This window comes from Thalia democratica, chromosome 4, assembly GCF_965202585.1.
Source record: "Thalia democratica chromosome 4, ktThaDemo2.hap1.1, whole genome shotgun sequence".
Taxonomy (NCBI): Eukaryota; Metazoa; Chordata; class Thaliacea; order Salpida; family Salpidae; genus Thalia; species Thalia democratica.
In genome coordinates this window covers 48674911-48702199 of record NC_139168.1, presented here as the reverse complement: position 1 = coordinate 48702199, position 27289 = coordinate 48674911, and the positions used below count along the sequence as shown (strand labels likewise).

At 24.7% G+C, this 27289-nt stretch overlaps 1 protein-coding gene across 2 annotated transcripts in view; it reads left to right on the top strand.

Annotated features, from left to right (window-relative positions):
* The window catches only part of LOC145833823 (uncharacterized), a 31344-nt gene extending 4055 nt beyond the window's left edge, over window positions 1–27289 (top strand). The window contains exons 4-33 of one of the 2 annotated variants that reach the window (XM_082941017.1): window positions 2121–2185; window positions 3380–3463; window positions 3803–3923; window positions 4816–4971; window positions 5640–5805; window positions 6004–6128; window positions 6452–6555; window positions 6747–6867; window positions 7030–7158; window positions 7455–7601; window positions 8315–8464; window positions 8663–8821; window positions 8959–9074; window positions 9585–9688; window positions 9857–9981; window positions 10425–10577; window positions 10846–11472; window positions 12133–12294; window positions 13618–13739; window positions 13865–13967; window positions 14639–14770; window positions 16286–16496; window positions 16766–16890; window positions 16948–17051; window positions 17637–17960; window positions 18247–18376; window positions 19852–19995; window positions 22283–22517; window positions 22816–22877; window positions 26762–27289. In XM_082941017.1, the coding sequence (XP_082797143.1) occupies window positions 2121–2185; window positions 3380–3463; window positions 3803–3923; window positions 4816–4971; window positions 5640–5805; window positions 6004–6128; window positions 6452–6555; window positions 6747–6867; window positions 7030–7158; window positions 7455–7601; window positions 8315–8464; window positions 8663–8821; window positions 8959–9074; window positions 9585–9688; window positions 9857–9981; window positions 10425–10577; window positions 10846–11472; window positions 12133–12294; window positions 13618–13739; window positions 13865–13967; window positions 14639–14770; window positions 16286–16496; window positions 16766–16890; window positions 16948–17051; window positions 17637–17960; window positions 18247–18376; window positions 19852–19995; window positions 22283–22517; window positions 22816–22877; window positions 26762–26841 (4586 nt within the window). In that variant the 3' untranslated portion in view covers window positions 26842–27289. Of the gene's footprint in view, window positions 1–2120; window positions 2186–3379; window positions 3464–3802; window positions 3924–4815; window positions 4972–5639; window positions 5806–6003; window positions 6129–6451; window positions 6556–6746; window positions 6868–7029; window positions 7159–7454; window positions 7602–8314; window positions 8465–8662; window positions 8822–8958; window positions 9075–9584; window positions 9689–9856; window positions 9982–10424; window positions 10578–10845; window positions 11473–12132; window positions 12295–13617; window positions 13740–13864; window positions 13968–14638; window positions 14771–16285; window positions 16497–16765; window positions 16891–16947; window positions 17052–17636; window positions 17961–18246; window positions 18377–19851; window positions 19996–22282; window positions 22518–22815; window positions 22909–26761 lie in introns of both variants that reach the window. The other variant, XM_082941018.1, reaches the window with a different exon arrangement.

The window sequence follows — 27289 nt, the reverse complement described above, 5'->3', positions numbered from 1 at the left end:
TCTGCAGATACATGATTCATCTTTAGTTATTTTATGGTCGTTTATTAGTTTTTTGTTGTGTTTTTTTTATTATTGTTTCAATGTTTGTCATGCAGCTGAAGCTTAATTTTAATTTTTTTTTGTTTAAACATTTTTCAACTTTCTATTTTCTCCAAAGTGTTTGTTTATTATTTTTAGAAAATTTTTGCCTATGTTTGTATTGACAGATCTGCAATATGGGGTAGTGAATCATATAATCTTTCTTTTTCTATTTCTTTTTTTATTTTTGCATTCTTCTGTACAGTTATTTTCATAATTGTATTCATTTATTTTTGAAGCATCTTTATAGTCTTGTTTTATGTTGTTGAACAGGTTTTTGTTATTTGAATTTTTAGAAAGTCTGGCCTCTATCATTTTTGGGGTTTGTTTGAGTATGGTTGGTGGGTGATTTTATTTTAAATTTATATATTTTTTTTTGTTGTTGTCTTTTCTATATGGATAGAATGTATGGTTCAGTAAGTTGAAATTTAGATCTAAGTAGTCAATTTTCCAAGAGGGGTTTTCTAGAATTAAATTTATGCCTTTGCTTTTAGTAAATTTGTGCATTTTTTTCTTAATTTTTTCTATTTCTATATTGCTTAGTTAATTTTCTACAGCTATAAGTCCATCGTCTCTATATAATCCTATTATTAAATTTGGTAAGATATTTTTTATACCTTGTAAAATAATATAATAATTGATATTGAAATATACTAGCAATGAGTAATCAGTGAATTAAGAGCCTAATTAAAAGTTTTTACCAAAAAATGTTCTTTTTATTTATTTATTTTTTTTTTTAATAACATAGTATGTTTTCAGCTTAAAAGTACCTTGCGGGCCACATATTTTTGCTTTCAGGATTAGACTTGGCTCGCGGGCTGCAGTTTACCGATCCCTATCCTATAGTCTCGATGTCGTCTTAGTACTAATATTCAAGTGCTTTTTTTTTTACCTATTTCATTTACTCGTTTAATAAATAATTAAAGCAAAAAAACTTAAGTAAGTTAAAGCATCAAACTAATTTTATTGAGATAAACTAGTGATATCTTTTTTTGCGTATACATTAAGTTTAATCATTTGACTATAGTTTTTTATAAAAGCCAAACATAGCACTTTTAAACTAAATAAGGTCTTAAATGACTCACTATTTTTTATAATATAAAATGTTTATCCATGTTTCAGGAAAGAAGATATATAAAAATTGCTTTAATTGGTATACCGCTTTATTTAAATACTATTTAAATTGATCTATAGTCTATACTTTATAAACCAGGGTTTCACGAAACGGGCAATTATGACTATGAAGGGAAAATAACAAGTAAAGCGTAAATATGGTAATTGATTTGTTATAAGGAAGGTGTAAGCGATTATTTTTTGCTTTTGCAGTTTCTTAGCAATTATGAAAACTAGTTTGGGAAACCCTGTTATGAAGAAAGTAGAACAACGTTTATATTATATAAAAACCAATTTATATAATTTTACACTTTCTTTAAGGTTGCTGCATAAAGCATCAAGACTTCTTAAGAATAATGCTTATTTTGGCGCAAAATTAGTGTATACACTGTAAAACAGTAGTATGATGTAATATTTTAAAAGCCGAGCTTGTTAACGCACTGTACTTTTTAAAGTTGTTGTTGCTTTTTCTGTACAGTGTTATAAAGCATTAATTTTGAAGACTAGTTATTTACTTAATGGTGAAAAGTTACCAGGAGTTTGATAAAAACATACTTGAAGTTTAAAAAAGTATTAATAAAAACTTAACTTTTTATTTGTTATTGAGTTGTTTTCAACTGTATTTAGTAAAACTGTGTTAAAAAGTACAAGAAAATTATAACTAATTATATTTACAAATGAGTGATATACTGTATAATGAGAAAATTATGACCATTTCTATCTACAAAATAGTGATATATTGTATTGTAACAACACCAGTCTGGTTTGAGGTGCTACCTTCAGTTAGGGAGGCTTGTCCCTTTTTTTGGGCCAAGCGATTACAATTTGTAGTAAAATGTTAAAAAATAACTAATTTTGTTAGAACCACTAAAAAGCACAGTATCATAAACTTCTTTTTTATAGCTTATAAACATAATAATACCTTGCAGACATAAAGACGTTTATTCTGAACTCTGAAATGAAACTTTTCTACAAAGATGCGTTCAAAAAATCAGTTAGTGAAAGCTGTTTAACTAGTATAAAGTAATGGTTTTCCATTCAAATGTTATGAAAATTAAGTATAAAATTTTTATCTAACTGTTTGCATATCTAGATATTATAATTCAAATATAAATACCTATTAGCATAGCAATATAATTTGAAAAGTTAGACAATAATAATTTTTCCAGTAGCTATCTAATTCTAATAAAAGCTTTCAAAATTAAGTTTCTTTTACTCTATGACTCAGGGGTAAAATGGATAAACAGCTCGTTTAAACAACTTTCTACAACATAATGCAACAGAATTAATAATTCAACTTATATTTAGATAAAGCAATTTAGTTCTTTTTCAATCAAAGTATTTTCAAAATCTTGGTAGTAAAATAAAGATTACAACGTTGCTTATCTTTTATATTTCTAAATTTGTGAAATTACAAGTTCAAGTTTTTTTATATAAATCAAGAAACTATTCAAAGATCATATTTGCAAGATCTAATTAGCTAAAATTATCTAAAAGTTTATTTACAATTGATTTATATTTTAAACAACAACTATTAAATAAACAATAATTTTTCTACCAAGATTGTGTATATTTTGATAATAAGTGTTAAATACAACGCAAAAAAAATATTTGTTTAAAATCTTAATAAAATGAGGGCTCTAAAACAATACTTTATATAAATGCATTAAAATTGTGCTATAAATGATTGTATTTTACAAATTCCTTAAAAGATAGTTATTTCAAGTAGTACAATAATGTAGCTATAAGTTAAAATTTTAGTTTCGACAGTTTAAGTTTCAGAAAATTTTAAGCATAACACATTGAAAAAAAAATTAGGTACATATAATACTTCATATACTGTACTTTAATTTACAGAGAACTTTTTTTCTGTTCCAGAAAAAAAAATCAGTGCAAGATAGTATAAAGTAAAGTATTTTACTCGGTATGACATATATTTTATGCTGAAATTTTTTTAATATATTTTATTTTATTTAAAAAAATGAATAAACTTGAAAAGAATTTGATTATTTAAACTTTATTGCATTCTTTGTTTAAGCAGTCTAACTATCTAGAAAGTAAATCTTAATAATATTTAAATAAACTATTGTACATGATTTGGTTAGAAGCTCTTATCTATTTAAAAAAAAAAACTTATTTAGTTATAAAGAACTTTTTTAAATAAATTAAATTATACTTTTTTTTGCAGTTCAAGTCACTGTTACCAAGTGGGTTTATTATGGCAAGAGAAATAGATTTCATAAGAAAAGAACAAATTGAATCATGGGTTGATGTGAGTAATTTTTGAACTTTTGCTGAATTGAAATCATTAAATACTTTTATTAATTTTTTAGTCTATTAAATAAAAAATGTCTTCATAAAAAGTTAGCGCAGTTTTACTTTTTTTTTGAAGATATTTTTTAGAAATTTTTTATCTTGTTAAGCTGCTAGTTGTTGTAAATTTTTAATAATTTAACAAAAGTCAGCCATAGTTTCCTGACAGTTTATTTTAAATACATTTAAAAAAGCTAAAATACTAGTGTGTTAAAACTATTTTAAATTTAAAAGATTATTTTTAATTTTTTTTGTGACTAACGACTAAAGTTAATTAAAAGTATATGAATTATATCAGGTACAATACGAAATATTTTATCCAAAAAGTTCTAATGTTGTAGCTGATGATTTAGCAGACTCACTCGACCAAAGTAAAATAGGAAACATATCATCATATTTAAGGAGCGTAACTGTAAAAGGTAAGATACTTAACAACTAGAAAAGTTAGTTTAGTTGCTATTTAAGTACAACATATACCTTTTTTTGTTGTGTCCTGGACAAGATGTTAAAGGGAATCGAAGTAGTGTGCGACTCAATAACCAAAAGGTTTTTTTATGCACCAGGTCGTAGCACAAATATTTAAATCGATTTTTTTGTCGTTTGAAACTTTTTTAATTAATTGTAAAACATTTCTCATTGTAATTATTTAAATACCTTAAACTTAAAACCTTTATTTAATTTAAGTTTAAAGGATAAAACAATAGCTTTGAAAGTATCATTCAGTTAATTGAATTAGGAGTGAAAGTAGTATGTTTGATATAAGAATTATAAAACGTTTATAAAATACGCTAAAAAAAGTAAATGATAAAATATCTTTAGTTTTTTTTATGAACACAGAACTAACTAAAAGTTTAAAAAGTCGATAGTAAGCATTTAAACTATTTTTCAAAATATACTTATAGTAATGCGGAAGAAGCTCATTCAAAAACGACAACAGTTTTTAAATAGGATATTTAAGTATATTAACTATTAAAACATACAGTAACAACTTATAATTTGAGGCATATATTTATAATAGTTTAAATTTGTAATATTTTATATTAATAAATAACGGAAATAAAAAAAAATTATTTGTGAAATTCTCAATTGCTTCCTTTTTGTTTTTTTACTGACAGCGACCGAGAAAGAATTTAAATTGGTTTACTAAATCTTTACTCCAAATAAACAATAATCAAATAATTTTAATTCTTAATTTACCAATAATCATAGTCAGAAAAGTATAGTATAGTGTTTTTAGCATTATTTGAAAAAAAAAATTTTGAATTAAATTGAAAATATTTTAATGCCTGAAATAAATGCTTTTGTTTACAGATATGGACTTTTGTGGTAGTGGTAAAAGTATCTGTGATGTTAAAAGCTTGTGTTATAATAAGGATGCTTCTTACTATTGTAAATGCAAGTTAGGTTATATTGATGTATCTCATGATCCTGATTTCTTTCCTGGAAAAATGTGCGTAATAAACACAGGTTTTTTTTTTTAGTTTACAACAACAAGTATTACATACAAAACTTTATTTGATAAAATTATAACTAAAATTTAAGAAAACTCTTTGATGTATTTATTTTTGAAAATTATAACATACTGTTCAATTTAAGTATTGGTACTAAAATATGATAGAAAAAAGTTAAATAGAATTCTTTTTTTGTTACACTAACACATGTTTCTGTGTGTTAACGGGTTTACACACTTCAACGGAGCTAAGAAAAACAAGAAAATACTCAAAAATATACTTAAAAACTTAAAATGTATGTCTTTTTTTAGGGTTTCTTGTATAAACAAAAATAAACTTAAAAATTTAATTAACAAATTTTTTTCTAAAAAAAATTTTATTACAGAAAAAAATTCATTTTATTTTATTTTACACAGAAAATTTTGATACCAGTTAATCACTTTCACTCTTAGGTTCTCAAATAGTAATACTTCGAAGATCGAAAAAGACTTACCCTTCTATCATACGTTTAAAATTCCTCTTTTGTTTTAATAGAATTAGTTTCGATATATTTTACGATGAAAAGAAACGATATGCAATTATTTTACTTTTCCAATTTTAATTTTAGTACTGCTTTTTTTAACTTTAAGAGCTACTTGTTTTAAACAAAAGTCTTGAGTTAATCTGAAATTTACTTTTTGAAAGCACCACCAACCTACACAAAGATGTGGTCTGTAGGAAGAGAAAAGGTACTTGTCTCTTGCAAACCTCCAAGAACGCACAAAGCTCAAGGAAAAGTTACTCAGTTTGAAGTACAATGGAAAAATAACAGCGGTGTATTTACTACAACAGGAAGCCAATTTTTTAAAGCGTTTGTTTATGTATTTTAAGTTATACAAACATTCTTAATAAAAATTGACATGCATTTAAGTTTAACTAAACAACTAATTTTTAGTTATAAAACTTAAAGCTGATACACTCTAAATCTGTACTATATTAAAATAAATTATTAATAATTATATAGTACTCTTAACTTTTAGATAAACTAAATATAACTTACAAATTGAAGGAGTCCACTTCAAAACAATTTAGAGTTGACTGGGTTAACAGGATACCACTATTATGATGTGCGTGTTAGAGCCGTAACAACCAGAGGTCCAGGAAAATGGTCAAAAGAATGGAGTTTTCATATGGGTTTGCAGTTTTTACTGTTATTTTTTGAACTTTTTTTTTTTTTTCTAAACAGTTTTTGACTTTCTATTCTATAGATTTTTTGTTTATAATTATTATGTTACATTTAAAACTAATAATTTTTTAAATATTTCAATAATTGCTCAACTAGTCTGTAAACCAAACTAGATTCTTTATGTTACTGTTCAATAAAAAAATGTTTATCTTTAAGTTCTAGATAGTTTATACTTAAATTGTTAATGTAATTTTAATGTCTTTGTATATTAAAATATATAAGGTGTAAGAGTAATATTTTTGATTTTTTAAAGATATAACTTTTTATTTAGTGTCAGACTTATATCAGCTGGAGTTTGAAATTGAGCTATTTGACCAGCCTGAGTCTTACGATAAACTTGTACAAAATCATGTACATAAAGCAGTATCTGATTTGGTAAATAATTTTTTTTAAATAATATAAAAACAGTAGTTCTTGTTTACTTCAATAACTGTAAGTATATTTTGTTCTCAAATTATTTTTTCTTAAAACTAAGTTTAACTTTTATAATAAAGTAATACTAAATTTAAAAAAAAAAAAATTAATTAAGTTTTAAAACATGTGCTAAAAGTTACAAATGATTTAAGGTTTCATTTGCAGTCAAGTATGAAAAAGAACTAAATATTACTGAAGTAGTAGCGTATAAATCAGAACTTATAAGCCAACAAAAAATTAAAGTATGGAGTAAAATATTTTTTACTAAAAAAGGTACACTAGTTTTATCTTCAATTATTACTTTTAAGGTTTAACAATTTTATTGATATTAAAATGTACTTAAATTAGTTTTATTTTCATTATTTTGTTAGTTAGGTTTAAAATTTGTGAATGTAAGCTGTATCGTTTCTTAGTTTACTACAAAATATTTTTTAGCTTTAGAACGAATGAAGTCAATAACTGGTCAATTGCATGATTATAAAATGTTGCTTTTGAAACCTCTTTCATTAAATCTTAAAGTTTCAGCGGTTGGTATGATAATTGAAGGAAGTGTAAAAGTTAGAGGTAAAAAAATCAGTACAAATTTGAATAATAACTCTTTGTACGCTACTCCAGTTTATGTTTTCATTGCTAAAAAAATTTATAAAGTACTTTTTAATATTTAAGATATTTTCAAGCTTGTTAGAGTATATTGTACTAGTTTTATTTCACACTGTTAAACACTGTTTTTGATGAAAACGAAAAACAATTTTCTATGATGAAACTAGTAAAAAAACAAACAAATATTAAAATGTACTAAAATTTTAATCTTTTTAGTAATTTATGATTTTTTTATTACACATTTTCATTTATTTTGTTAGACTACAGTGAATGTAGAGATACCAACACAAGGTGTTCATCAATTAATGGTTGCCAAGAGATACTAGGAAGCTACAAGTGCATATGTCCTCGTTTGTCAATAGACGTTAGTAAAAGCTTTAAGGTGCCACCAGGAACAGTCTGTCGTCGTAAGTTTTTGTTTCAAAACAGCTTAATCTTGACTTTCTTTACAACTTTCTTTTTCTATATTGCATTGTAATTTCTACTGTTTACTGATCATTACTGTACACTTCAATATCGTCATAAACCTGTATACTAATGAATAAAGATAAGCATGATACTAAAAAAGCTTATGGTATTGAATGAATCCTATAAAACACTTTCTACTAGTTTAATTATAGTGTCTTTGTAAGCTTACTGGTAGATATCTTATTGATGTTCCTATTATAACTTAATACTTTCTTAATTTTTACTGTATTTAAACTTTAGATAGGTTTTAATTGAAATTTAAGTTGAATTTAAATATTTCAATGCATTAATATCCATGATATTAAGTAATCAAATTAAAAAATAGTCAGTAGTTTATTTTTAACTATCAATTTAAAAAACACTTTATTTGAAAATAAGAGAACAATAAGTATGTTTTTAGCTTTAGTAGAAAAAAGTTCATTTAAAAACTTTAGTTTTGTTTATAACTTTTTGAATGTGTTTTAACAAACATAATATGTTTAATGATGTTCATACATTTTGATCAATAAGTTACAAATAGACTTTTATTCTTTAAAAAATATAAAACTAAACTATGTATTTGTTTTTTCTAACAAATTTTCCAAAAAAACAAATTATTGTTTATTCCCAATAAACTAACTGTTTTATTATTTATTAATTTTCACTTTGATAGAAATATTGGAACCTCCTGAATTTAGAGCCTCATTGCAAGATCGCAAGACTGTCAGACTTAGTTGGAAAGTTCCAAAAAATCTCAGAGATAACAGAATAGAGTTTTGGTTTGTTCTTAGATCTAAAAAATCAGGAGACAGCACATACACAGGTTTTTCTTCTACTAACTAGTATATAGTTATTTGCCTTAACTAAAAAAAATGCTCAATTTACTGGGATGTAAAGAGCTTATTTAAATAGATTTATGCAAATTGTATATTTTATTCGCGACCGGTTTCTAAATCTACTAACTAGTATATAAACTGATCGTATTTGCAATAAAATTTCCTTAAACCAACTTGATATTCAGCTAAAAGAGTTTATCCGCCAAGTGGAAATGTGTCAGATCCGAACTATCTAATTTTTTACAATAGAGAAATAGAAGCTGGCACAACATACAGTTTCAGGGTAACCACGCAAGTTGCAAAACAGTATGGAAAATGGTCAAAGTGGCTTAAGATGGCTACTAGTATGTTATTTCTATATAAAAACTTGAAATTGTTTTAGATAAGCTTAGGTTCGTCTAAACTTACCTAAGTTTGCTATGCTTAAATTCATCTAAGCTTAAAGCACTTTTTATGTACTAGATTTTAAATACTTTTGCAGGTGATTACGTCTTCAAAGCAGAGTTTTACTTGTTAAATACGATCAAGTACACGTATGATCTTATAGATACTGAAACACAGAGATACTCTCAGTTAATAGCTCATGTATACAATGCAGTACGTTTGCTAGTAGTAAAATTCCTAGAGCATTTAAAAACATTTATGTTTAAAAATACTGTTTTACTGAAAATAAGTAACAGAATTTAACTGTTAGAAATATTTTTTAAGTTTTTTAAACTCTTTTTAGATTAAAATTAAACTATATAAATAAAGTACAGTTTAAACTTTTCAATTAACTGTAGTTTCACAAACAAAAATCTAAAATTATATTTAAGTATAAATATAGTTAAATAATAAGCAAATATATGTAACTGGTTCCGTGCATTATAAGTAAATATGTAATTTTTTAATTTTTCCAAGTAAACTCTAAAATTATTCTTTAAAAAAATACTTAGTTTCATATACCAAAAGCATACATATATTTTAAAGAAGTTTTTCTAAGTTAAATTTTACCTTGTAATAATGGTCAAGCTATTTTCTACTGACTTATAACAGACTTTTAAATTACTGTTGATTACTTTAAGCTGCTTGAAAATAAATTTTTATAGCTAATTAATCAAAAACTAGGTAGATTCAACCCTCAAGCAACCAATACCTCAATTTATAGCAGCAGGAGAAGCTGAAATCAAAAGAGCAAATGAAAATGACACAGAAAGTACTAATGTGCTCATGTAAGTTATAAATTTAACTTTCTTGTATTCAGCTTATATTTTTTATAGTACATACTAACTGTATACAATTTTCTGAATATTACATGATTTGGTTGTCATAATAAAAGCGCAAAAAGCAAAAAAGCATTTTTTAACGCTTTAAATTATATTATTTATTCATTAAAACAGCTCTATTAGCTTGTTTTTCGATCCAAAGAGTAAAGTTGATGAGTCTTACATTGAAAACATGTTTGTAAATAGTCCAGCACGACACAATGATAAATTCATTGACTATGAAAAAACTATAGTATTGGGTAAGTCAATCTTAAAATCTTTTAAACAGCTTAAAACAAAATTAGATATAAACAAGTAAATATCAGGTATATTTTTATTTAGTGAAAATGAAATGATTACTTTTTACTGCAATCTTTAGTTGTTTAGTGTAGTAATCTAATGTTTTTATACTTAAAAACTAATTTTTATGCTCCTTTTAAGAAGTACTTTTAATAATTTAAAATTTAGCTGTATTGTTGATATATGTAAATGTTAATTATGAAAAATTACCTAAGGTCAGATATTTTTATTGTCTCTGCGTAACAAAAATTAACTTGATTTAATAAAAAGAGTTGTCTATGGCATTTTAATTCAATCTTTTTCTTACAATTAACTAAAGAATTTTTGTTTTGTTTTCGCTCGATAAGATTAGATCTCCTTAAACGTTTTTTTAATTTTAAACTCATGTAAATATTCATAAAAGATTATGATGAATGTGATTCAAAGTGGAACGAGTGTAATGAATCTGCCAGCTGCGTGAACCAATCACCAGGGTTTTCATGCATCTGTTTCGAGGGATTTAAAGATTGGAGTGATGTGCATCTGTTACCTCCAGGAACTGTTTGTGTACCGGAAGGTAATTTTTTCTTCTACAAAATACTTGTTTATTCGCAATCAGTATCTGAAAAAACACAGAAGTACAAAAAAAAAGTTTCATACTTTACAGATAAGTGTTCAAAAATCTAATGTTTAACTGTAATTGATCTTTATTTTTGCTAGTTTTTTTTTTTTAATATAGCGTAATAAAACCTAATATCTAATTAACCTTAATTGTATTAGCTACTTAGTTATTTTTAACGAAGAACAAGTTTATATGTTTGAATTTAATAATTAATATTTTTTAGACTATACAACAACTGTAAGCACCACTACAGAAGAACTTACAACGGCCTCTATAACAACTACTGAACTTACTACTGAAACAGAAAAAATAAAAAAAGGTGATCAAAAAGAAGTAGGAAATGATAATGGAATGGAAGATGTTAGTGATGAAGACTCTATTTACGGAGGCTCTGATGCTTTTGATCAAGGCTTGAAGTCAAACTACGAAACTTCAAAAACTGACAGTGAAGAAGTAATTTATTATGACACAATATTAGACAAAAACATAAACGAAGAAGATAAAAATCAATATGAATATTACGAACTTGATAAAAATTCTGACTCTTTTGAAAAAACTAGTGTAAATAATGACGAATTTGAATCAAAACACACGTTTTCAAAAAACAACAAGGACCTTTTTAGTGTAAACGGTGACAAATCTACAGTAATTTTGATACCAATGACAAGATATAGAACAAGAGCAACAACTACGACAACTACACAAAAACCCTTACCAATGACTAAAACTTTAACCTATGCTAGAGGTGTTGATAAAACTACTATTTTAGTTACATGGAAACGTCAGACAAAGCTTACGCAAGGAAAGCAGTTACGAGAGTTGCGCTATATTTTTAGATACAAAGTAAAAGGTTAATGATAATCTTTTAGTGTAAATTAACTAATTTTAAACAATAAATATTGTAACGTATAAATCTTATTCAAAGCACACAATTTTTAAAAGAACAAAAATATTTTACAGTTTTTTCTACTTGTTATAAAATTCTTTAAAAAAAGCTAGTCATCTCTTCAATATAAAAAAAAACTTCAGACTATTAGCATTACAAACTAATTTAGTGTATGATCTATAAACTTATTATGACTTTTATATACAATAAAACTATAAGTAGTAATAGGTGATTGTAGAATAATTGGTATGTTTAAATGTTGACTTTTGTACAAATTAAAATCTTATTTGATCTCGTTTTATGTAGATCATCTTTGTTTTTCAAACAAATTTTTTTAACACACTTAAGGAAACATGTGTCAATTTTGTGCAACTGTTTTGTATTAATAAAATGTTACTAAAGTTTAAACTTAATTTATGTTACATCACATATAAATACTTTTAGTATTAGAGTTTTTTAATTCTTGTTTAAATTTTTTTGAATTTGACAAAATAATTTAACCATTTATAACTAGTCATTAAACAAATTAGGTTCAAGAAATATATACCTACTTATTTACTTACTATAATATTAGATAAAAATCAAACTCAAGACAAAATGTTTTTGACTTTAATCATATTTCAGGAACCATAGAATGGATACAAAATGAAGTTTCTGCACAAATAAGCAGTGTCACATTTAAAAACTTGATGCCGAACGTGATTTACGAGTTTTGTGTTGCAGAACAATGGACAAAGAAAGCTGAACCACACACGTCTTTCAGTATTCCAATTGAAGTTAGACTGGGTCAGAATAGCATTGGACTTAGTATTATTTTATTTTCAAGTTTACAAATACAAAAGTTAAAACTTTAAAAACTTAAACATACTACTTGTTACTTATTGAACTATAGCTCAATAAAAGTAGTAATGACAATAATAACAATAATAATAATAATAATATTAATAACAATAATAGTAACACTAATAATAATAACAATAATAATAATAACAATAATTACAATTTTAATAATAATATAGGTTGGGAATATTTTTGATTAAATTATTTTTTTTTAGATTTAAACAAAGCTAAAAAGTGTTTTAACAAATATTTAATCCACTTATACTAATTATAGTTTGTACTTATTATATCTTATTATAGATGAGCTATATTTTTATACTCAGATTTTGCGTAATTTTTCAATACAGTAGACTACCGCTTAAGTACGCACTTTTTTTGGTACGCATCACGCCTTAAGTACGCACTTATCAAGAAAGGTAGAATGGCCAACCTGCTGAGTTAGCCTAAGACTTTTACAAATTTTAAACTAGGGTGAGTAATCCTGAGTAGTCTAAGTGGACAATTGTGACAGTCCTGTTGTTAAATGTTAATAAACTAAATACTTATGTAGTGGTTGCAGAAAAGTGAAAAGAATAATTATATTTGAGCTGTAATGCTATTAAATTAATAAATCTAGATGACAAAGCTAAAAAAACCTACAAATACAACATAGTTAAGTCATAACTTAATTTAAATGTACAAACGTTGATGTTTTCAAAATGTTTGGTAAACACATTGTAGTTTAGTACTTTACTTCTAACAAAACAAAATATGGCTTAATATTCTTTTTTATACCATTGACTGACATTGACTTTCTATATTAATAGTATGTATTAATTATGTAGAAACTTTTTATAGACAAAATAATTTTTTTTAAATGTAATAAAAAGTTTTGCAGATTAGAATTATGTATTAAATGTTATTTAAAATAAAAAGACTTGTTTATTTGGCTTAATTATTTGGTGGCTAGTTGTAAGAAAGAAAACAAACAACTAAAGTTCATATTGTACTATGTCTTCAAAAAGTACGCACTACCCGTGCTAAGTACGCACTTTTTGGTCGGGTTCAATTTGCGTACTTAAGCGGTAGTGTACTGTATTGATTACATTTTATTTTACAATAGATTCTAAAACAAATAGTATACCGAAGTATTCAGAAAAGTTTTAGTAGAAGTAACTGTGCATTAAATTATTAAAACAAACCTACAAAATAGAAACGTTATAACTAAACAAAATTTATTAGAATAAAATTAAAAAAAATTAAAACTTCAAAAACAAATATTCATTTTAGTGGTTCATACCTATCTTGTCCACCTGCATATAAAAGATGTTCCTTCAAGTTCAAGTGGTATGAATTACTTAAGAAAAGGATCTCAACAATACGAATATCTTAATTACATTTCATCTAAATATGCAAGTTCACTTGAAAAATACCTAAATACGCACTAGTTTTACTTTCGCTTTTAAAAGTTTATTTTTTTGTTTTTTTTTATAAATAGAAAGTTCTCAAATTAAAGCTTAATAGATTTACAAACTAGGTAAACGACGTTCTGTCTTTAAGAGATTTAAGAGCTCAATTTCCTACAATTTTGTTTGGATCTACTGATGATGAAGTAACTTTTAATCGGCATCCAGACGAAAGTTTTTATTTTTGTTTAATTAAAAGTGTATGGTGTTCAATTGGTTTTTAATTAACTCATTAACTGGTTTTTAATATTGTGCAAAACTTGAAGATTTTTAACATAATAAACTTTTACACAGTTTTAAGGTTTTTCTTAACTAAAGTTTTTTTGAATAATTTTTAAACAACACTTTATATAGAAATTGTTTTATATAATTATTTAGGTTGATTTCTTAAAGTCAATTTAAAGAAACAAAATAAATAATTTATTATAATTCGTTATTTACTAAAAGTTATAAAAAAGTAATTATATACGAGTTATTTTACAAAACTTATAAACTGAGTAGGTTTCTAAATTTTTATAAGTCATATGTGTTTAGTTTTGAAATAAAAAATTTATAAACTAAAGTTATATTTTTCTAAAGTAATAGTTTTTGTTTTAGCCTTTGTTTTTGAGAGATTAAAAACTAAAAATTTAGCTTTTATTTTAGGTTATCAAAATCAGTAGTTTTTGTTTTCAACATTATGTTAGATACTAGTTATTATTTTGTATTTTGTATAAAAGTATACTACATAAATTTTAAAACTTTAAGTTTTTTGCTATTCTTACAAGGAAATATATTTTTTAAACACTAAATACTTAAAAAAAAATAATTATAAGATTTGTTTTTAATATGTTGATTTAAAACAGGTTTAACTGCTTTCGTTAAAATATATCTTACTCCAAGAAAATCATTGACTGCAAAACTCATCGAACAAGCTTTTAAAACGTTTCAAAATAGAGTTAAAAGTGAACTTAACATAGAGTTCTGGCTTGTGTCAGGTAACTAGAAGTTACACGAACATATTGTTAACTTACTCTACTTTAACTAAACTTAACTAGTTTTTAGAGTATTTCCGACTTTAGACTTATTTTTTGACATTTAAAATTTTTTTGATAAATTTTGATTACTAATATCTCAACAATAATATATAAAAACTATTTTAAAACAAGATTTTTTAAAACGTTTTTTTTATTTTAGTTTTACTAACTAGTTTTTAGTATTTTTTCTAAACGTAGAAATATTTCAAAAAAGTGTTTTAAGTTTGTTTTTGGGTCGCTTTAAATAATTTAAAGACACTAAAAAAAAACTATTGAAACAAAATTACTTTTTAGTACATTCTTTTATCTAAAATAATGTAATAAAAAGTTTTTACCTTTTACAGTAAACACAAAAAGTAGATGTTTAAACAAAATCTAAAATGAAAAGAAACCCTAAGTATATTTCTAGTGTTTGTGCACCTTACGTTAAGTCTTGATTTTAAACTTTTTAAATATATTGTAAAAAATAGATTTTTTTTTTTTTAATTTTGATCAGCTTTGTTCTAATGTAAAAGTATACAAAAATGAAAAATAATTAAGCGTATACTTTAAGTTTTTATCATTACATAAGCTAATAATAAGTAATTCCAGAAGCAAATAAACTTTTACTAGAGTCGAATGATTAATATTTATCAAAGTACTTTTCTGCAAATTTATGCTTAAAAAACTATTACAAAATGCTAGTTTTTCTACGTAATTCAGCTATCCCAGTATTAATAAAAGTTTAAAAACTATTCAAAAATTTAGGGAATAAAAGGTTTGGTTGAAAATGAGTGTTCACTGGATAAACACTAGGGTATCGTAAAAAATATAAAAAAGACAAAAATCAAAAAAAAATTTATAAAAATTGAACCTAAACAATTGTATTTAGAAAAAAAAAGATGATTTTAAGTAGTTTTTTTAAATAAAACAGACCACTGTAATAAAATAATAACTTTTCAAAAAATCTCGAAAAATTATTTTTGTTAAAAGCTGAGCATAAATGTTTTCTTAAAATAGGTTACTTTAACTATGCTTAATATTATAAGAGTATAAAAAACCTTATTGTAAAAAAGATGCTAAGTTTAAAAAATTTAAAAATGTATTCAAATACTTCTACTGGTTAAATTCAATTTTGCAACTCAATCGATTAAACAACCTTAAGTTGTCTAACATAAGATATTTGCAGAATATAAACAAAAATATTGAGACAATTAATTTATTTTTTGGTCGATATAATAAAAATGTCGTTATTTTAAAATTTTATTTTCAAAAATTTTAATCTTATGGAAATATTAAAAGTTTCGGTTTTTAGAAGTCAGTATACTTGTATTGCAATGGTTAATTTATTTTAGTCTAATCAAGTTAGAGAGACTTGTTTTTTATTATTACGGAAATACTAAAGTGTAAAAACATGTATATTTTAACCAAATTACATTATAAGTTAATTTCATATACTCAAGAAAAACCTTCAATCAATTATTCCTTTTTTGTTAGATATTGACGAATGTGGCAGTCAGAAATTGAATGACTGCCCTCATTCATCTATATGCACAAATACGGAGGGAAGCTACTACTGCTCGTGCATGCCTGGTTACTATGACGATAGCTCATTTTACTTTCTGTTGGCTGGCAGATATTGTAACGTGCCCACCACTACAACGTTGCTTACTACGACTACTGAACCTGTAAGAGATAATATTGCAGAGTTAGTTTATTCTTAATAGTTAACTTAGTTTATCAAGTTTCGTTCAAAGACGTTTATTTTTGTAGTGTAGAAGGAAGAGTGAGGATGATGTTTTTCTATCTGGGATAAAAATAATTTTATATTGATAAATTTTTAACTAAATAAGTTTAAATCAGTTAAATCTTAAATTTAAATGAACTTATTTTACTCACCATCGTTTATTGTGAAAAAAAAGTCTGTCTTTTGCTATGCTTTCAAAGTCAACCTTTTAAAAAAATTAATTTTTAAAGTTTAAATGATGAAGAATTTAGAAGAAACTTGTTCTTCCACAACAATGGAACTTTAAAAGATAAGATAAAAGTTTCAAGGGGCGATTGCCTCCCAGGTCAACACGAAATAGATTACATTTGTGAGGGTAATAACTTTTTGTTTTGTTCAGTTGATTTTTACTAACTATATTATTTGTTATTAGAAACAATGATGTATCAAGGTCTTTTAGATGTGGTACCACCTTCTAATGAGAAAAGTGATTCTGCTGTTGAACTAGAAACAACAATAAAGACTCTAAATTCAAAAGTTTGATTTTGTAACGTTTAATTTTATTTGAACATAAATATTTTAATTTACCAAACATGAACCTTGAGACGTTTCTAAATAAAAATAACCTTAGTAAAATTCAGTAAAAAAGCTTTTTTACAAAATTACTAATTTATGTAAGGAAAACTTTGTAGAACAATTTACAAGAACAATAACCTTTCTCTTTTTTACCAAAAAACATCGAATTCAAATGAAAATTAGATTTATTTGATCACTTGAAAAACCAAACGTAAAAAACTAAACTAATAACTTTTTATTTACTTTTTTTCAAATTAAATTAAATAAAGCCAAAAACGTACAAAAGTATTAACAAACAAACTGTAGATCATAAAAAAAAGGAAAGCATAAAAAAGTGCAACTTACATCTATAAGACTTATGTATTAAAAATCAATATTTATGTCAAACTTTAAGAAAGTCGGCCATAAAAATTTTAAAAGTCATTTAACAACTTAATTTCAAAATTAGATTGTTTTTTTTTTGAGAATAAATACAGTTATTAAAACAAAGGTTTACTCTTCAGATAAAAATAGTAAAATTTTACATTAATGAAATAATTTAAACAGCTAGATGAAATATTCTTAAAGACCGAATTTAAAGAAAAATATGTAACATCGGAAGTTAAAACTTTAAAAGGAATGAGGAACAACAAAGGTTTTTACGCCATGTTCATTACTGTAATTAAAGAAAGTTCGAACAAGAGGTTTAGAAGGCAAATAAATTTTATGGACATTGATCCTGATCCAGTTGATAGTTTTGACTATAGGAAAAGCAGCATAGATAAGTCTAGTAGTAACGTAGAACCGCAAACTCCAATTTCTAATAATTTTCCAAGTGAAACTTCTAGTTCAAAGGAATTTTATAAAGATATTTCTAGTGGAAAAAACGAGGTTTGTTGAACGTCACTACTTTTGTAACTAACAAAAGTCTGCATATTAATATAGATAGCAATGGAAGTATAATTGTTTTAATGTTTGTTTATTTTTCATAATTTATTGCAGTTAAACATAGTATTGTTATTTCTTATATATTCTTCTAATATAATTTCCTTAAAAATATGCAACATACAAAATATATAAATATACTTTAAGTGGTATGCAAAGTATAATTCTCTTTCAAACTTTTCTATCGACAAGCAATAAATTGAAGAGCTTTTATTTATTTTAAACTTTTTAGATAACAAGAGAAACTGTTCAATCATTTATAAACCGTGTACTAAATAAGAACCAAGAATTGAGATCAGGAACTTTAATGACAAAAGAAGGATCTAAATCAGCATTTTTACTAAAAAATTTACAGATTATAGGTTTATTTTGTCTCTTTACTTTTTAAAAAGCATCTCTAACTTTTTTTACAAAAATTATTACCTTTCATACATAATTTATAACGATACTTTTGTTTTAAATTTCTCTGTTTCTTACAGTCTTCTCAGGCACGTAGCCAATACTGTTTAGAAAATTCCACAGTAATTTATATTCATAAAAACAACACTCACGATTAATAAGAAAATAGCTGTAGCTTAATCTATCTTTACTACATTTAGTAGACAGAAAATTAATGTTAAGCTTTATGTTTATTTATTTCAACTTTAAAATTCGTACAAACTTTTACAGTTTTGCATACTTTTTTAATTACCTACCTTTTGAACATACATCAATAGAATTTTTTTAGTTTAATCTTTAATTTTTATTCGAAATGTTTTGAAAAGCACCAAAAATTAATTATGTAAATTATATAAAACAGTAATAAAACTAGTTGAAACTTTATAGTATAATTTGTATAGCGTCGTACATTTTTTTTTTTACTTTGTAAATTCTTTAAGGTATAAAAAATACGTTTCGATCTTTGATTTTACAAATGATTAAATATTTGCTTTGTTTTTAAGAACGAACAGCAATCGAAACTAAAAATCCTAATTAAGGTTGTACTTTCTAAAAATTAGCTCCATGTACACATTTATATCTTTTTACGATCTTTATTTTAATACAAAATAGAAATACTAGAGTGCAGTCTATCCTAGAGGTTTAAAAAAATCACTTTAGACACAGCTACTTTTATTTGAAACATTCTTTTATTTAAGCTTGTTGTATTTATAAAATTTTCAAAAGAATAACGATACTTCTTTAACATATTAGAAAAAAAAGGACGGCTTGACTCATGGCATGTTCATTTAAACAAAAGAGTTTTTTTCTTATCTAAAACCCTTTTTTTTTTAAGTATAAATTTTTCTTAAAATTTTTATGTTATTGAAAGTTTTTTTTTCAGTTTTATTGTTTGCTAGCACTATGGTCAAGTTAATGTGAGGTTTTAATATTATCCTTTATTACTAGCTAACCTTACCTAAACAGGCTCAAAAATTTTACTTAAAATATAAAGTTGTCTGTATATTATTAAACTAAAATATGAGAATAAATAAAATAATATTTTTTGTGTTCATCAAAGCATGTGGTTATAAGAAGAACCAAGCCATCTGTTGTTCCAAATACTAAATCATATTTATCTACTATCCTACTTTAAAAACTTGTTTATTTTTAACATTACAGTAAAGTATAAGAGTATTATAAGCCTTATTTTCATATAAAATAGTGATTAAAATATTTATTAATCTATACTTGGAAACTGCATAAAAGGTATGTAAAAATTATTTTCTTTAAAATTTTTTAAAAAACATATTAAGAATACGTTTTTCTATATACTTCAATGAATTTTTGATACATTTAAAGTGTAAAAAAAAATAATTACATATTACAAATTTAATTAAAAGCTAGTAAATTTTCTTAGACATAAACGAATGTTCAAATACAATTTTAAACGACTGTGATGTCATACTTGGGAAATGCACTAACACGGACGGTTCTTTTATGTGTACCTGTCAAAACGCTGAAGATATTAATTCAAGTAGACCTGGTCGAAGTTGTGCAAGTAGTTAGTAAAATTATAAAGTTTTTTAAATTTTAAAATATTTGAAAAACTTCAAAAGACAAAATTTTTTTTAAATAATATTTTAGCATTATGAAACTTTAACAAAATTTTTAACTGTTTTTTCTAACTTTCGTTTAGAGATAACTGTTTATTAAAACAAAACTTGTGAAATCTTAATTTGTTTTAAACATCTATAGTTTAATTATTTTTGTTCGTGACCTACCGAAAAAAATATTTAAGTTTGGCCCAATCTAGTTTGTTTTAAAAATTTAGATCCTTTTTAAACCAAGATCTGGGCGGATTCGGATCCAGTAAATTTAATTTTTCAAAAATTTTAGTATTAAATAACAATTTAAATTTAGTATTTTATTTTGTTATCACTTAGAACAAGTAAGAAAAAATATTTAGTCACAGAAAAAATTTATCAGAATAGTCTTTTGCGGACTAAAATACATAATACAAAATGAATATTGGTGGACAAGTACTTTTGAAAAAGTTTTACATTATGTACTTTTTTAATTATTTAAATACAGTTTTTTTTAATAATGTTTTTATATATACTTCTATGTACGTAAAGTGAATTAGTAGATCATTTCATATTATAATATTTGTTAGAAAAATGCTCAATATAACTTATTTTGAACAAGTCTTTTTGCGCTAAAAAATTCATCACCCGCCAAAATAGTATACTAGGTGGCCAGGTCAGACCGACAGGCCGTATGTTATTCATCCCTACCCTATGATTATTTTCTAGCTAATAATTAAAAGACATAGATTTCTAAAAGTTCCTATTTATAAGGTTTTAGTTAAATTAATTGGTTGACATGAGAATGTGGCTTGACAATATAATGCATGCAGGTATAGTTCTGCACTCAACTAATTTTTTAATGATAAAAGTTTGTATTTAACAAATATATGTTAAAAAATGTTAGAACAATTACTTGTATGTATGGTAAAAACTGAATTGAGAGTTATTGAATTACACAGCATTACATTACACAGCACTAGTCTTGAAATCGTCTTTGAAGTTATAATTTGCAATCAAATTTATACTTTATTTGTTGTTTAAATGTAATACAGCAGTTTATAGAACTTATAGTTTTGTTAATTTTTTTTTATGTAAAAACTTTACTTTTTGTAAATAACTTAAAAATTCAAAAATAAACACTAACATAAGCCACTCGTGCTAGGAAAATTTTCCCACGACTTATTAAAGGTTACCGATTTCTGGATTAAAGCATGAAATGCTGTGTGTATTTTAATAACTTTCACTGTAAACTTATAACTTATTATTTTTGTAACTATACTGAAACAGAGTTTTTAGTTTGTCTTTACTCAAATTTATAACAATGAAATTTTTACCACTGCTTATTCTTATTTTTACCATACATCTAAGTTGTTGTTCCAAAATTTTTAACATATATTTGTTTAGTACAAACTTTTATCATTAAAAGTTTAGTCAAATGCTGATTAGACGCAAACATCGATGTCTATTGTCTTCTATTAGTAGAGATCTCGCATTTTAGAAATAATTAACTTTATAAAGTTTTTTTTTGTTTTACATAAGTACAGTGGCCGCAGTATCTATGTCGAATAAATCTGACCCGTATGTACTAAAATATGCCACATCTGGCTCAACGACTAGTGGTTTTCTTCAATCTTAATGTAGACTATTGAAAAATTATAGAGAGAAAAACTAATTTAAAAATAAGAAACAACTAAATCTTAACTTATAAATAAGCAAAATAAAATAAATATATGTACTTGTAATTCATGTAAAAATGGAAGCTAAATTACTACGAACCAATTAATAAACATACTTTAACAAATTAAAAAAAATAGTTATATGGCTTTTTATTAATTTTTTTGTAACTTCCGAGACCGCTAATGTTTTCAAAAAAAATAGTAAACCTATAGTATACACCAATTAAAATTGAAAATAAAACTAATAATGTGGATCTTTTAATGCATGATGGTTTACTTGTGTCTTTTCGGGGTTTATTTAAAATACATACGTTATGTTTCTGTAAAAAAAAAAGAGTATTACTCCTTTCAAGTTATTAGATACGGATTCAGTCGAATATCAGCTAGGATCCGGCCAGATCCTGAATCCGCTAACTTACTAATTTTTATATTTATTAAACCTTTAGTTTCTCTAGAAACGTAAATCAATTATAAATAAGGTAACTTATGACATTATTCAGTTGATAAAAAATAAAATAAAACTTTTTTTTATAAAAACTATATAAATAATACAAACAAAATTGAAGTAGTTCTAAATTATTTATAGAAACGAATTTTACACCTGATAAACCACTATTTTCAAACGTTGATGGTATTGATAGCGATTCAAAAAGCAAAATCAGCGTAATTGAAAGCTCACCTGAAGATAACAAAGCAGCCATTATGGCAGTTTGGACAATCTGTGGTGTACTGTTTGTTGTTATTGTCGTGGCTGTACTTCAGTGTAAAAATATCAGTAAAAAAATGAAAAGAGAGTTTGAACACAATGATTCAATATACAAGTTTATACTTACTTAATTTTACTGTTTTTTTGTTTATTATAACAAGGGTATTTTTAGTTTGATATACAAAGTAATAAGTGTTATATTTGAATTTTTATCAACTATGCTCTATTAAGCATTATCGCTTCAAAGTATGTTTGAAGCTAAATTCTTAGCTATTTAAAAAATTTTTGTTGTATAACTTTTTAATGATTAAGTTACAACTAAAAAATTGTTTTTGTAAGTGAAATTTGTAATGAAATAATTAGTGTAAAACTAACATATAAAAACATAAATTTTAAATATTCAAAATTGACAGTGAACAAAATCTTCAGCATCAACAAGCAGATTCACATAAAATCAATGAAAATAAATATACAAGTATGTATGTTTTATTTCTTTAGTTTAAAAAGTTTAGTTTGTTATTTAATTATACCTATTAGCATCATTTTAAATCAAAATATCTCTAACATATTTTGCTTTATCTACTTAAACTTTGATATTTTTGATCGTGTATTTTTGATCAGAAACTATTAGATTTAAGGCTAATCACTTTTTAATATATATTTTAAAACTACAATTATAAAAAAAGGTAGACATTGAGTCATAAAATAACTATTTAAACTGATATTAGTGATTAATAAATCTGTACATTTGCACCTAAGGAAGCTTAACGGAAATTCTGATAATATAAGTTACCCTGGCAGAATTTGGTCAATACATTAACAGCTTATAACTGTATAAAAAAAAATATTTTGCCGACAAAAAGTTCTAGAACAACATTTTTAGATACAGTAAACTATAAGTAAAATTATTGTTTTCAGTAATTTAAAGTTACATAACAAACTATTTTGTGAAAAATTTAAAGTATTTTTATCAAATATGGTAAAGTAAATCTATATACTCTTGTTTACTTTTATTATTAATAAAGTTTTTGTTTTTTTTTTATCTAATATATCAGTACAGATTTGTTCTATTAAAAAGATGAAGGTTAATTTAAAAATCGGCAGTTTACTGTAGATTAGGGGTGGGCAACGTAAATAGTTGACGGGCCGGATCCAGAAAAAATATAGTCCTCAGCGGGCCGGTTCATTTTAAGTTAGTTATATTTTGGATTTAGCTGGATCCTTTTTTAGATCCGGATCCCATTTTAAACATATTATCCGGATCCGGCTAAATACTTATTTTAGACAAAGATCTGGATCCGAATGGAAGCTAATTCAAAAAGATTTGGATACGGTTAGATGCTTATTGATCGGGTATTTCAGAATTTTGAATCAATACATTAATTACCAAGGTTCTCATGTATGAAATTTTATGTTAAAATTAGTTAAGTATTCATAATTCTATTTATATATATATATTATAACTCTGGACCGAAATAATACTAGTTAGTCCTAAAAGAATTATAATTTGGTTACTAAAAGTTATTTGAGCCTAACATTTCAAGTTAAAACATAAAAAATTACAAACTATTCGAAATTAAATAATTTTGGAAATCCTTATCTGGTGTTTATAGTGATAATATTTTTTCAAAAATTAACAAACAATACAGTATTAAACTACTGTTATTTAATTTAATAAAGCTAAAGAAGATTCATTACATTTTTTTGCATGTATAAAAGAAACAAAACAAAAAGTAATTCTGATATAATAAACAGTTTTACCATAAAAAGCAAATAATATATTTAAAAGATCTCGATGAAACACTTAAGGTTGATCATGTATTAGAGTTGTTTAAATCTAGTTGCACGATAGTTTTGGAAAATCTGCAAGTGCACTGAAATACCAATTAGGTTTGAAGATAGCTTATCCTTGTTAATGTTTATGCTCGGAAATGTTTGTTTTTAAATGTATGAAGTATCGAACAACACAACTAGCTCCATGGTCATCTTTAGAAGTTGACAAACTTTGGCTCTATAAATAATACATAAAATCTATTTAAAAATCTTATAAAAGCAACAAAAATTATATGTTTGATTTCAAATTTTCTTATTAACTTGTTTAAAAAACAGTTAAGCCTAGATAACAAATTACTTTGGCTTGAAATTTAATCACTTTTACTTTCAAAATATCAAATAGTTATAACTAACACACGAAATTTAACTAAATTCTGTACTTTAAAATATTAATCAAACAGTGCACCTAAAATACTTTAATAAGACTACTAACATGAAATAACGAAATATTGAAACAAAAAGGAAATTAATATATATTTTTAGCATAACAACATTTAAGTTTAGTAGACTTTTAGATTAAGATCGATTTCACTAGTGAAAATATTACTAAACGAAAAACTAAAACATAAAACTGTCACATTATACTTAAAATGTTAAGTTTAAAGAATTTAGCAAGAATAATTACACTTAAAAGAATTCAATGAGAAATTTTAAGATCATAAAAGTTTTTAACAAGTTGTTTGAAATCTGGTAGTTTATTTGAAGTAGATATTCTCAGTAATGACTGCAAATTTGTATCAGTAAGGTTTGAACGCAGCTAACTTTTTTTTATATACAAGGTTAAGAATGTTTGTTTGCAAAAATATGTAGACTCAAACAAAACAAATAACTTCATTGTAATCTTTTTCAAATATACAAACTTTTACTTGTTAAGTAAGTCATAAAATCTGTCAATTTTTCAGTTTTGAACTTTTCTTTTTGTGTACTGCCACATTGAAGTTCAACAGTTCTAACAATATTACTATGTACATTTTCGGTGTCAAACGTCGACGGTGATGAAATAATGTCGAATTCTTCACTTAATTGTTAAAAGTCTGCAAAACGACGACCAAACTTATTATCAAGTGAAACTATTGTCATCAATTGGTCATCTCTAAACTTAACCATATAATTAATCAAAAAGTCCTTAATGAAAAAACAATAGCATAAAAAGTGCAAATGGTAGTCTAAAATTAAAACACTTGACAAAAATTTAAATTTGTTTGATTTAAAAAGTTTGTCGATGTTTAAAAGGATATTTGTTTTTTACTTTTTTAAAGATTTAAAAAACAACTCAATACTTATTTGGAAAAGACAGCAATTTTTGACACGTCTATTTTTTATGAAAACATTATGGTAGGTAAGATAATCAAAGTTAATTCAGCAAACAATTGCTTTTTGATAATTTGAGAAAGGATTACTTCAACTGACTTGAAACAGAACAAGATACTATAACAAAATAGTGTTTTATAACCACAAAGTAATAAGCCATTTTAACAAACGTTTTTAGGGTCAAAGACTTACAGTTTTGTTTAATGAAATAGTTCAAACAGGTTTTGTACAAGTTTTGTAATAATTAAATTGGCTGGCCGGATTTTATATAAGTTTTGAAAATGCTTAGCGGGCCGGATCACCCACTTGCGGGCCGGATCAATGTTGCCTGCGGGCCGGATCCCATTTAAAATTAAAAAAGGTTTGGGGGCCGGTCATTTTTACTCTGCGGGCCGGATCCGGCCCGCGGGCCGTACGTTGCCCACCCCTACTGTAGATATATGTTTAAGAAAAGGTTTCTAAAAGATATGTCAAACATAAAACTTGTTTGCGTTTTAGTAATTAAGTGTACACAATTCCTAATATAACAGTTAAAGTCGGAATTGTAAGTATAAATATACAAACATATAGGTTTTTTTAATACTTGATAGTATCAAGTTGATACTATTATATTCCCTTCTAACATTTTTTACTGTAATATAAATGTGTATGTTTTGAATGTGGCCAATTGTTATTTTTCTCACCAATCGTATTGTAGTAGTAAATATAGTTTAGAAACTATCTTTACTAGTAATTTGGTTGTATTCATATTGATTATAAATGATACTAGTTAAAGTTTCATCAAATTAAAACTAATTTTATATGAGAATGTTATAAACATGAATTTATAAATAAAGTGTAAGACAAAAAAGTTAATCCTAAAAGTAACAAAGTAACGTCTTAAACATTTAGCATTCTTTTTACAGAACTTTCATAAACTATTTATTATAAGTGTCTGGATTTTAACGTTAGTTAATCCCTAAAAAACTAAATAAACATTGTTCTATAGTACTTTATTTAATGATTGAAAGGTAAAAGAAACTTAATACATGTTATTTTAATCTTGTTAAAGCAAGCCTGATCTTTAAAGCCAAAAACATTATAAATTCTGTAAAAGTTTAAAGAAGTCACTATATTTTAAAACATTATAAATAAATTAATTAAAAACAAAAAACTAATTCTAAACTTCAAAACAATAGATATAAGTTCATAATTGCAACAAAGATTTTTTTACAGGAAAAGTTCCACCTCTTCCACCACCAAGACAGAGTTCTTTACATAAAAATAAAAAGAAGATTTCTTATCTCGGAATTTGACATCAAGTATTTCTTTTAAAAAAGACTCATTTGTATATTTTTTAATTAAAACTATTAATAACTTCTAATAAAATAAGTTTTTTATATATTATGTAAATTTAGTATCATAACATTCTTAACAACAAAAAATTTAAGTTAAAACTATGTCTAAAACTTTTTTTTAGCTAACTAATAAGTCTTTTAACGTTTTTTTTTCATCTTTTTTGATTTATCCTAGATCCTTTTTACGTAAAAGATTCAAGTTCTTTAGTATAATGTTTATAGTAATTATTGATTTTTTATATTAGAATTACATTTTAATTATAGATCTGATACGACTTAATATAATTTCTTATACAATTTATTAATAATGAATTCTTTTTGTTGTACTAAAATATATTAGTTTGTTCTATGAAATTTACTGATACATAACAATTCCAAATATTTTTAAAAATTTAAAGAACCTATA